Source organism: Nipponia nippon, unplaced genomic scaffold, assembly GCF_047370975.1.
Source record: "Nipponia nippon isolate SJK-2023a ecotype South Korea unplaced genomic scaffold, ASM4737097v1 scaffold_1, whole genome shotgun sequence".
Classification (NCBI taxonomy): Eukaryota; Metazoa; Chordata; class Aves; order Pelecaniformes; family Threskiornithidae; genus Nipponia; species Nipponia nippon.
The window spans coordinates 156,141,010-156,153,474 of NW_028262290.1; the positions used below are offsets into that span (position 1 = coordinate 156,141,010).

The window sequence follows — 12,465 nt, forward strand, 5'->3', positions numbered from 1 at the left end:
ACTTTTCTGTGGATGTACTGAAGAGACAAACAAGTAATACATGACTCAGAATGTAACGTCCTGGCTAATACCTTGCAAATTAAATATTTAGTCAGCTCATATCGAGCTTCTCAATTAAAAACATGCTTAAAAAAATACACATTCAAGTGCTTTCATGATTCAGTTTTTCAGAGTTTTCTATCTAATTTAATTTCCATTCTTATCCAGGTTAAAAGTAACAATTTTTTTTTTTTTGGTCAGATTTCTTTTAGGTTGGCTGAGTTTCAAAATCATCACACTATCACACAAATGTTCACCTAGTTACCAGCTAGGGAACAGCACAAGGGCTGGAAAAGCCATCAGGGCAGGGCTGCTGCTTTTGGTGATGATATTGTTTACATGAATGGCAATATGAGACCACAGCCTAAAATAGATGGTAGGACTAGTGCTTTGGAGATCATTCTCTCTCCACTGAATCACAGAGAAAGCCTTGATGAGCACTTCAGGCCACATAACAACCTGTTAAACGGCCATGTCACACTCATTTTTATCTTTTACTTCTAATAGAAAGACACATTTATTTACAGCAAAGAAACCAAACGTAAGCTACAAGTTTCACTTTCAAATATTATAAAGATGCTATGATTCAAGCAAAAATCAATATTGGTTGTGACATAAAAAGTAAATTGGTTTGCTTTTAGTAATTAGAAATAAAGATAGCCTGTTATGTATTTTTCTGTGTAAACTCACACAACTTCAACACAAATATTAATAGAGGTATGGAGTACCTGAGAATATTCATTAAAATGAAAATGAAGACAGTGATTTTCAAGTCAGTTACACTTCCACCACCTTCCTTCTCAATATTTATACTGGAGTTCATAGTTTGCATGTATTATCTATGAAAAGTATTAAACATTGACTATTACAATTTTTATAGTAACACAGATTAAAGAGAGTTTAAATGAGTCTGCACTCATTAGCAAACATCAAACAAGTAGCATGGCTGTTGTTAATAACCATGTGTTTGTGCTGTTAGTGTGAATCATTTTATTTACCAGTCATACTCATGTTCAGCCCAGAGATGGCTTCACCTACTGAATCAATGAAGAACATTGACCTTTGAGATAAAAAAAGAAAACTGCCTTACTAAGAATACCACATAAGGTCATTCTCAAGAGAAGAATTATTACATAAGAAAAATTGATCAAGCAAAATTTGTTAGAAGATCTGAGTACCTATCTATTTATTTTTTGCAGAATGAACTGTAGGAGCTAGATGCGTATGCATTAATATTTCTGATCAAAGCAAATACACAAAAAGTTTAGCCTCACCTCAGGCTCTAGCCCTCAACAAAATAGCCTTTTATGCTAAACCCCTACAGGCGTAACGGTTGCACAGAATCCTTTCCATTCCATGTAGTCAGCATAAAGCAGGAAAAAAAGGTGGCAAGGCTGGAGGAATCTCCGTCAGTCCCATGGTGAAGAGTTTTCTACGCTAGGCACTGAATTAGTCATATGACAGCCAGCACTGAGAAGCAGACCCAGCAATTCAGGTAGCAATGTCCTTTATCACATGGTGGGACAGTGGCTCAGTACCAAGTTGAAGGAACAATTATCCCTAACAAATCACAAAGAACACTGCTTAATATATCTGGACTTCTTTTTATGTATTCCTTTATTCAGTTTAATTAATGTGATTAAATAGAATCGTTACAAAAATTGAAGAAATTATCTATATCGAGGAAAGAACTTGATGGGAAAAAGAGTAATTATTAATATGCATTATAAACTCAAGATGACACTTCAACCACATTTCCTAATTCAGAAATTTTAATTCTACTATTACTCACAGCAAATGCAGCTAGGTTCTTTATAGCCTTTTTCCAAGAGAAGTTTACAATTCTTTCCTGTCATCCCTGCTTCCACCCTCCTTAGTCAAAAATATCTAAAAGCAGCTCTTAAAATAGACCATAAATACCAGCAATATTAAAGTTACATGACATCCAAAACAGAAAATCATGATGAACTCACAAACAAAAGTAAGATTAAACACAATATATATAAATAGATAAAAGCTTTATGACAAATGTAGCTATCTACAGGTAACACAGGTGAAATTTAATGAACATATGCCATTGTGAACATTCCTTGTGCAACTGATGACAATCTGTCATTTCTTCTTAAGGGTCTTATAAAATATGGGTGTTTAGCTTAGTTCCTCACTTCTCTTCAACATTTCTGTGAACCTGGATATTAAAAATTCTTATGAGCTTGCTGAATAATTACCTCATTGGTCAGTCTCAGTACAAATTCACAAGCAAAATTGTATATTGGTTACAATGCAAAAACTGGTGAGGTTCCCTGTACTCTCCCGCATATATGCAGTTTTCAGTGTTCTTTTTATTACTTCATACCATATATCTGAACTTTTGAAAATGTCCAAAAATTTCAATCTGACTGCATCATTTAACCTCACTGTGAAGCCATCAGTATAAAAAATTAATATATCAAACAAGTCAAATGGTCAAATGTTTTGGTGTCCATCATATTTCTATGCAACGTATTGCTATGCTTGTAACTGACAGTTATGCACACATAATGCAGAGTTTGTATATACGACCAAAATAGTACTTTTACTAAAAATTTTGTTATTAGGGAGTCAAATGATAAATTTTAGATTACTTTTTGTTTTATTAATATAATGATTTTTAACCAAGTTGATCAAAAATTGCTGAAAAAGCACAGAAGCCTCCCCCCCCCCCCCCCCCCCCCCGGGATGTTCTGTGATGAAGGATTTATAAGCTTTAAAACTCCAGACTTGGTTCATTCTCTTGGTTTAACATAAAAATAGTGTTATGAAAACAGAAAAAACATTGGTTTTGGCATAAAAGAAGCAACTGAAGTTTATCATGGGAAAGAGAGAAGGAAAGTAAAAGAAATGGAAAAGAAGATTGACTTAGTAGAGTCAGACAGAAAGAAGTGCCTTGTCCTTAACTATAACAGAAAGCACATAAAGAGGTATTTAAAACTAAGTTTTCAACCCTGTCATCACCTGGTGATGTGTTTCTGTGTTTGTTTTCTGTAATGAATATATCTATAATTAAGCCAACCCTATACAAACGGAATTCAGTTTTCTCAGAGGTGAACACTCAATAGACAGGCTGCGACTAGAAGCAGCAGTGTGGCCTGCTGAGGAAGCAGTATCATGCTGCTTATTCTAGGACCTTGCACTCCACGCTTTTGCTTACCCTTGCATAATTATGAACTGCTATTACACTGCATGGCATGGAAAAAAACACTTCACTGTACTGTTCTTCCTCATCCTTTCCCAACTGGTAAAATACAAGCTTTCCTGAGTACCTCCTTCAATATTGACCTGTTCTACCACAGTACAACGGACCAGGGTTTGATCAACATGTACCAGATTCTGAAGAGTTGCTTTTAATAACACTATTTGCTTCACATGGTCACATTTAAAACATACATGAGGATGAAGTAAAGATGAGGAAAAAGAGCCAGTAACACTGGTTAAAAGTGAACTCAAGCAACCACTGCATTCTTCTGTGTAACAAGAGGATGTTTTACTTCAAACAATTGTTTTCAGATAAGCCTACTCTCCGGTAACAAAAAGACAGATATTTTAGGGGAACGGCTTGACAAAGGATAAGAAACCAACAGAACAGAACAACATTTCTAAGCTTTCATTTCAGTCAAAGAAATATCAGGTGCTATAATACTTCTGCTCATGTGAAGTTAAACAACAGGATTATCTAGTTATAAACCCAGAGTCATCTGCTCTCCTAATCATTCTTATGACTTACTATTTTTGTTTGTGCCTGACTATTTAGTTGCAACATGCAACATACTAGGAAGATGTAAATTTTCATCAAAGGTACTATAAATAGTGAGAGTTTTTTTCTAACAAGTTTCTGAGCTTCAAATAAGCAATACTGTAAGAATCTTGCTCTTTCATTTTTTTTTCTTGCCACTGCATTGCATATTCTTATTTATAGACTTGTGTGATTATTCCCTACCTGTTCAAATTGCTCATTTTCTTATTTATACTCTCTTGTGATTATTCTCTACCTGTTCAAATTGCTCATTCTCATCTTTGCTTTAATCAGTGCTTCTAGAAATCGTTTTCTGTTAAAGCAGACGGCCTAAAAAGAGAACCACAGAAGAAATAAGGCAACAAAAACAGAATTATGGATGGGAGAGGTCCTTAACTTTAACTACTCTTAGAGACTGACTGGAGAAATTTCATAGAGTGATATTTGGAGAAGAAATCCCCCTCCTAGGACAAAATGTCAAACTGAGACGGTCACATACTCTATCTCCAACTGCAGCGACTCCACCTCAACTGTAGGCCCAGAAAATCTCATCATTTTACAGTAATCTTTCATACAGAGTAATTCTTTTCTGGCATGCTATCCCATCAATGCTGATTAATGTCAGTCTGCACAAAGCTAACAGGGGACTGACAGAGTCTACTCTGTATAGGCTTGGGATCTGCTCATTTCTCTTAGATGATCTGACTTTGCTGCACTTAAATTAAATTAGAATATAACAAAAATGAGTCCACAAAACAAATATGGGAAAAATGGTTATGATCATTTAGGGACCTAGTACTGGACCACCCCATTTGAAAGCCAATTAAAAAAAGATGAGTGTCTTTGTACCTATTTATGAAAAAAAGACATTTTCTTCTATCACCAATGTTGTAAAACAGCTTTCTAACTGATGAAAATGATAGTTTCAGTTTCGCTGTATTTGAAAATAATGCAAATTCTCCAATCATAGCATATCAGTTTCATCCTAGCTAATGGGCATTCCATCAGCTTCATCCCCCCAAAAGCTGGGATACCTCTACCCTGTGGACTATGGTCACTCTTGGTTTCATTCCCAAACTAATTCACTCTTGGGCTCCATTCTGGAGAAAGCCAACTTGTTCTTCCTGAGAAAAAGGCAAAGCATGGCCAAGAGGTTAATTTGCTCCTGACAGAGAACATGGATGTAAACCATGCCAAGAGTGGCTCCTTCTGCTAAGGGCACTCCAACACTGTTCCAGCATGCTATGTGTCCTCAGACGCCTTCACACCATGCCCGATGGCAAACTATCATGCCTCTAGCTTCAGGTTTCAAGAATAGCATTGCTGTGGGCTGTGTTATTTTTGGCGCTTGGAACTGAAGAACCACACACCAATATAAAACAAACAAAGAATATGTCAGGGCCAAAGAAACACTCCATGAGCCAAAGGCAATGCAGTGTGGTCACAGCATATCTGCTCCAGATGGTGCCAGGGCATTCCCTGCCACAGTACGCAAAGACAGTATAGACGCAGCCTTTATAAGAGACAGGGAGAGAAGCCAATCAACTAAATAAATCATGAAACACATCAAAGGGAGAGAGGAAAAAACATGAGGAAGGAAGTATGGAAGAAAAGAATTATGGTTTTGTTCTTCACATTAGTCTTCATGGAATAGTTTAGAAACCAGAATAATAATCTGTTTACAATGACAAAACCTTGAAAGTGGCCAATAATAGTTGTAGAACACCGTATTTGCCAATTGGGTATTTTAATAACATTGACTTAATAGATAATGAACTCTGAACTAATCATAAAGATCACGAAATATTCATAAATTGCTACTGAGGAAACCCAATACCTTGAGAGAAAGAGGGTAAATATTTAATTAATAGTTAATTAAATCTTAGGAGTCCAATTACCTGTATGGGAATTATAAAGAAAACACTATAAAAGAAACTGGAATACTAGAGTAGCCAAAGAAAGAGAACTTTAAAAACATGTCTGTACAGAAATACTTACCAATCTGCTATGTCAATAATTTATCCTACTCATTTAAATATGCGTGCCTTTTTTTGCAGTATTTTAAGGCATTTTATTCCATAGAATGAATTTTTGACGTTACCCCAAACCCAAAACAGATGGAAGATAATGAGGAAAAACCAGAAAGTCAAAGCATAATTATAATTTTTAACACACTTTTAGGGATGAACAATTTGTCAAGCTGCGCTCTTGACAGAAAATTCACAAGATACAGGAAGCCATTTCTCCCCTAGTGTTTACAGCATAACTAACATCAATAATTGTCATCTAAATAGTTGACATATTAGAGTCAAATTATCCCAACATCAAGTCTGGACAGAAAAATAAGTCATATTTCTTGATAAATACCTCCTAGAAATATCATTTTGTTATGAAGTAATTCAGTAGTTTAGAAATGTTAGATATTTCTAGTAGCTAGATTTTGAATTATTACAATCCATTCACTTGAGATACACTATGACAATATAAGTCGGGTGAGAATATTTATTTTGTATACCTTTACAGAAATGGTACCACTGTCTCCAAATGACCTTTACCATTAAACAAAAATGCACTGAACACACTGACACCTATGTACAAAGATAGGAACTTGTATATATATTTTAAAGTTCTCTTCAAAAGGCAGTTTGCACTTTTAGTACTAACTCCTTTAAATTCATTACACTGTTACTTCTTGTTAGCATTGGTTTTCAGTCCTCCATTTAGTTTTCAAGCATATCTCCAATGAATGGGAAGTGCCTTTCCAACTATAATGTACCCCCACATATAATCACTAAAATTGCAGAATCCCTTTCATATAATGATTTCTTTTTGGAGAAAAGGTTGGTTGATTTCTTTTTTTTGGAGACATCAAGTCTGTGCAGTGTGGTCTCTTCCCTACCAATGCTTTTATTTAATACTTCAATTACCAGTGTCATATTCTTGCCATTTTTCCACTCACACGTTTTTAATTCCTTCAAAAATAGACACCTTTCTTGTGTTTCTTAATACTTCTCTGCATGCAATGATTTTTCTAGAATAATTGCCAAAAGTTCAGTAAGCTTACTAATTTCTTAAGAGCTCTAACTTGCATATTCAAATTTTCCAAGTGACTCTTTCCTCAATGTAAGACAGTTTTCAATCACTTTCTAATCATGTATTTTTCTATTCTTGCTTTTCCTCCTCATCAATTTAAAAAGCAAAGCATACTTGATTTAGTCTACTTTTAATTAAAGGGCTTCTTTCCTTATAGGTTGTTCCTGATAATACCAGAAGTACCTTCTAGTGCTCTTGGCTCCTCCTACACTATCCTCCTACTCTTATGTTCTCTACAGAAAATGCGTGGCTAGTTGTATAGATTTTTCTTGCATACTTTCCATTGACAGTATCTTCTGGAAGTCTTTGTTTACCCCAGATATTTTTTAACAATTACACATAAAGTGCACAGGTTACATTTTACACATTTTAATGTGTTATATAAATTTGTCCTTTTTACATATTCAGTTGAAACAGTTCGTAATCTATAAACAATAAATCCTCTTTTTATATTATCAACATTTCCCCCCTGGTCATAAAAAGTAAATGCTCCTTGATATGTACAGTGGCTTCTACTCAGCACCAGAAGGCTAAGAAAAGCAAGAAGTAAATGAAATAAACAGGAATATGTTAGGAAGAGGGAGACAACCATGATGAGCTGCTGGTTAGGAGAAAAGCCAACAAACAGATTTGCTTGAAAGTAGCAAACCATCTGATAAAGAAAGCAGCAATAGAGATTCTGCCATGAACGTGTTTGGACTAACAGGTCACAAAATATACAGGACAACTTGTCTCTAGCAACAAATGAACACTCAAACTATGGCAAAAATAAAACAAAATAAAAAATCAAATCATGAATCATCTTTTCAACTTTTGAAGTTCTCTGAAAGTACACATTTGTCATCCACTACATGACACAACAGGATGACTGTCACTTACCTTAAACATGTATTTATAAAGAAAGATTTTCTTGCTGTTTTTTTTGTATCCTTACTCAGAAATAAGACATGCTTCCATAAATTTCACTGTCATTATTACTTGCAAATACTTGTAATATGCAAAGCCACTCTTTCAGTCAATCCCAAGAGTTATTAACACTTCTAAAAAATGTTACTAATCCAAGTATGAGAATCCTCCCTTTAGCTCCAACTATGTTTATGTACTCATAATTTTCACTTTTGACCACTGTTTGCTTTTGATCTTTCTTATTAGTCATACATTGGCCTATGTGCCCAGACACTGATTGATCTCTTAAGGAACTGCAGTTGTACTTGACCAAATGATCTTTGACCCTGGAAGACTGCATCAGCTGCTTAGTTTTCATCAGAAGAGGTATTCTGGCACCCTGCTAATTTCAGAACTTTATTCTGAATACTATATAATATGCATACTCATTTATGAAGTCATCTGTGTTTCTTCATCAATGACTAGTACCACAAAGCAACTCAAAGGTCTTTACCTTTTCCTTGTCAAAAGTTATCTCCTTAGAAATATCATATAACAGAAACTAGGTCACTGTTCATCACTCTTGTCACTGATGTGCATGTGGAGCATTTACAATGTCCAAGCACTTTTTAGATTACTCTTCACTGCTAACACCTTGCACATCTTTCTCAAAGCACTAAGGCTGCTTGCATCTCTGTTTAGTCACTTATTTTTCTTCTGATTAGAAATAAGTCACACAATCTGGATCCAGGCTGTTTTTTAAAAAATCAAACTACCCTTCAGTTACCAAGAGCAATACTTCTTTTTCTAGTATCTAATTACTTGTTTTCTCAACATTGTTTGTAACGGTAGGATTTGTCTTACCTAACTTTACCCAGCTAAATGTTATTCGCACTATCTTAAAATAGGCATCTCTCATAAGAGTGGGATGAATCCCCAGCTAGACATGCCTGTCTTCCTTTATTACATATAAAAAGAGCATAAACAGCTAACAAACTCAGCTAATATATGGCCTGGAGCAAGTAATTTGAAAGGTTAAAATTGAAAGTGTATAGCATTAGTTTACCCACTTGTCTCCTTGGAGACATGATGCGAATATATATGCTTTAAAGCATTCTGAAACTCAAGTGCAACCTCAAAAATGAAATTCCCTAAAATACAATCTCACTCTCAAGCCCGCTTGGAACTCTCTGTCTCTGGGACGGTGCTCTTCGGTTTAATGGTGCATTTTTCTTTATTGTAGGAGCCAGGTACACACTAATTCATTTGGGACATTATCTTTTTTCTTTCTCCTGTTTATTGTTGACTATGTTTGGAGAACCTGAACTGTTACACTTCTTCCACTTATGAAGCCAGTTTTGCCTGTCACTTCCACACCAGAGCTTCCACACTCTGTCAGTGGACCACGTTATAACGATTTTCACTTTGTTAGTCACCTGCACTGTTTATAGCTCTTCCCTTTAGTGGTCTCCGGCCTCATTATCAGTTCACATTGGTTCTGGCAACTGAAGTGTGGCCAACTGGTTACTTTTGCTCTTTTACATTATTCATTTTGATTACTTTGACGAATGTGACGTACATGTTGGCCTGGAAATGCAGGCAAAGCAGAGAGAGGCACAAAACCTCCTCAATTTTTATTACAGTGGCTACTCCCAAGTTATCTTAAAAGGTATTCCAATATTGTAGGCCTTTTTACACATTGCAAGCTCCACAGTAAAACGAATATGTATTTCTCTGTATATACAGCACCTAATACATTTTGAAGAATATTTTAATATTGACAATAGTATTAGGCATAGGTGGTAATCATCTCCTGTCTTCTTTAATAGCATCCTATGCCCATCTCAGCAAATATGGCTTCTTATTTGTTTGAGTAACCTAACACTTCAGGTTTATCTTTGCCTTCTGGAAAAGGAGTTCTCCACTGGCCTATCACATTTTCCTAAAGAATTAGATTATTTACAGATGTTTGTTATTGCCCTTTTCTCCTTAACTGTTATATCTACTTCTTGTATTTTGACCAAGCTACCAAGTGAGTACAACTCTGACATGCTAAACTGAGTTCAAGTACTATAAATATTGCATATTTCCTGAAGACGTTCATATAAAACAAATACAGGGTGGGTAAGATCTCTCAGTTCAATGGACTAAACCTCTCTTCAGGATCTTTAGGTGCTCAGTTCTATAAGTTTTTTTTTAATAATTAGATAATTAGTAACACAGAAGTGCATGTAACTGTTTCACAGTCTCTCACAATGTTTACTGTCTCTGTTTCCCAGGGCTTTTAATAGCATCAACCTTCCCCCTCATCAAGACTTTTTTTGGAACGGATCACTTACTTTGTAATACGGTCAATGTTAGCAATTTGCTTCTGGTTCCGGATTATTTCTATAGCTGCCCAAAGATGCTGGATAGCCTTTGTATCTGCCTGTCGTCTCTTCGTTAAGCGTGCCATGACCTGTTTACTTGGTCAGCTGCAGCCGATAAATAAAAAAAATACACCAAAAAGTTAATCATGAATTATGAAATGGATTACATGATGATCATATTGCAATAAATATGATTACAAGGAAAATTTTGTTAATCTATAGCAATTCAATTTGTCTACAACAGCATGTTTTCCTATACTTAAAGAGCAGTAAAAAGTAAAAAAATGTAGTTTACAAAGAACTCCTTTCACATCACATAATCTATACAGAAGACAAAAGGCAATCAGTAAAAATTATCAAATCAATAGCAAACCACTTATCAAACTGGTTACAAAAAGTCACTTAGTTCACATCTCAGTTCCCCCAAATTTGGTAAAAAGCAGAAGCTACCCTAGCCTGAAACTTCCACAGCCTCCTGCATTGCCCGAAACCTTTAAAAAGGACGAGTGGTGCTTGACTACATCACACGGTGTAAGCGTGAACTCTGACACAGAGAAAAAGCTGGACCCAGAGTTCGATATACAATATAGCTCTCAGAGTATTACTTTCATATCTTTATCATTTACAACCATTTAAAAAAAATCCATTCTATGAGCAGAAACTAGAAGTATATTTTCATGGATGATAAATATTTAAAAAAAAATATTTTGGAGCAATTCCATTTTCTGTAACATGCTAAAACCCAACAGGACCAAAGTGCTTCTGATGGCATTTACCCATCTAACCAACCCTGAACGGGAACATAATGAGCATCTGGCTTTGTTTACAAATTTTCCAAAAGCTCAAGGCAATGAGTACAGATAAGCCATAAATCGCCTACAGCTCTACTACAGGCACAGAATCCCTTTTTAAAAGCTTAACGATGCATTTTGATCACTAAATAATTTCTTCCAGTGCCACCACTTTCTCAATGAAAAAAATGTCTGATTTATGACTGCTACCAAGGTCTGTAATTTATTTGGGACCTCTGTCCTCAAAATGAACTCTGTGGTATGCACGTGGATACTTGTAGCTAGCAGAATATTAACTTTGGTAACCCCAAATAATATAAAAAATGCAAAAACATTACACCATCTGTGCAATGTTAAAGATGGGAATTTAAGTATTAAGTGTGTCCCTCCTCTCAAATTCAGAAAAATTAAACAGATTTGAGTATTCCATCAGTTGCAGCAATGTAATTTTCAAGTCCATGGGACCTACAGGTATTTGTCAAAGAGGGCTGTGAAGTTTCAGATCCAATATTAGCTCAGCAATGCTCACTCACTCTACAGGTGTAATGAAATGAAGTGCAACGTTCTATTATTACGGAGAAGAAATGATTGAACAGCATTATACTTAACATTACGTAGCCCGTTTTAAAAAAAAAACAGAAAAAAAAAGATGATGTGAAGTGATATGTGCATGTCCAGGTGTGTGAGGCACCTCTGGCTGCTGGAGATAGCAGGGAAGGGCAGAACAGAGTGGCGCTTGCGGGGACACAGTGTGGTCACACGTCGACCCCACATTTCTGCTTTAGAAATCTCCTCCCGCTGGGATTTAAAGCAAGGGCAACTGGGTGTATCTCCCAGAAAAGAAAGGCCAAGAATACATTTTTGAGGGAAGGATAAGAGGGAATATGACAGACATACAGCTAAGAGTGACAGCCAGTAGATAGTATCGCCTAAGAATGATTCAGAGAAAGAAAGCCTCTGTTGGGAATAGCGGGAAAAGACACTGCATCCCTGTGAGCTCCTTTGCCTTCATTTCACAGAACATGTGGCCATTACAAGTAAAAAAAAACCCTCCTAATTTGTAAGAGAAACATATGATTATTTGTAGAATTTAACTCTTAAGGAAAATAGACCTGTAAAATACAAAGAAAAGGTTAGACACTAACAAGAAAAAGGACAATCTTTACAGCCCTATTATCTTAGCATAAAACTCCTTTCCTAACACAGAACTGACTAAAAGTGAAACAATTCTTTTTATTCTAGCTCTCTACAAACTATCTGCTTCACAAGCTGTTAGCCGATACGGCAGTCGACAGGCCGGACGCGGAGCCTCTTACACAGTATCACGTCCACATGCGAGGATCAAGGAGGAAACACTCGACCCTGATATCAGTGTGAAACAACAGACCAGTTCTCAGTGTATTTTGTAATAAATGAAGTGAGTCCTGTTATCCCAACTACTTTAAAAACAACCGTTATTTTTGGCAGCCTGGCATATGGCTGCCGTGAGAGAGCCGCACTCCGTGCGCCTGGCAGA

General features: G+C 36.0%; 1 protein-coding gene across 7 annotated transcripts in view; it reads right to left on the reverse strand.

Moving 5' to 3' along the window:
- The window catches only part of ZMYND11 (zinc finger MYND-type containing 11), a 113,619-nt gene that overhangs the window by 55,577 nt on the left and 45,577 nt on the right, over positions 1-12,465 (reverse strand). For 6 of the 7 annotated variants that reach the window (XM_087729855.1, XM_087729825.1, XM_087729844.1 and 3 more), the window contains one exon: positions 10,129-10,263. The exons of the other annotated variant lie outside the window; for it this stretch is intronic. In XM_087729855.1, the coding sequence (XP_087585981.1) occupies positions 10,129-10,244 (116 nt within the window). In that variant the 5' untranslated portion in view covers positions 10,245-10,263. The remainder of the gene's footprint in view (positions 1-10,128; positions 10,264-12,465) is intronic. 7 annotated transcript variants of the gene reach the window in all.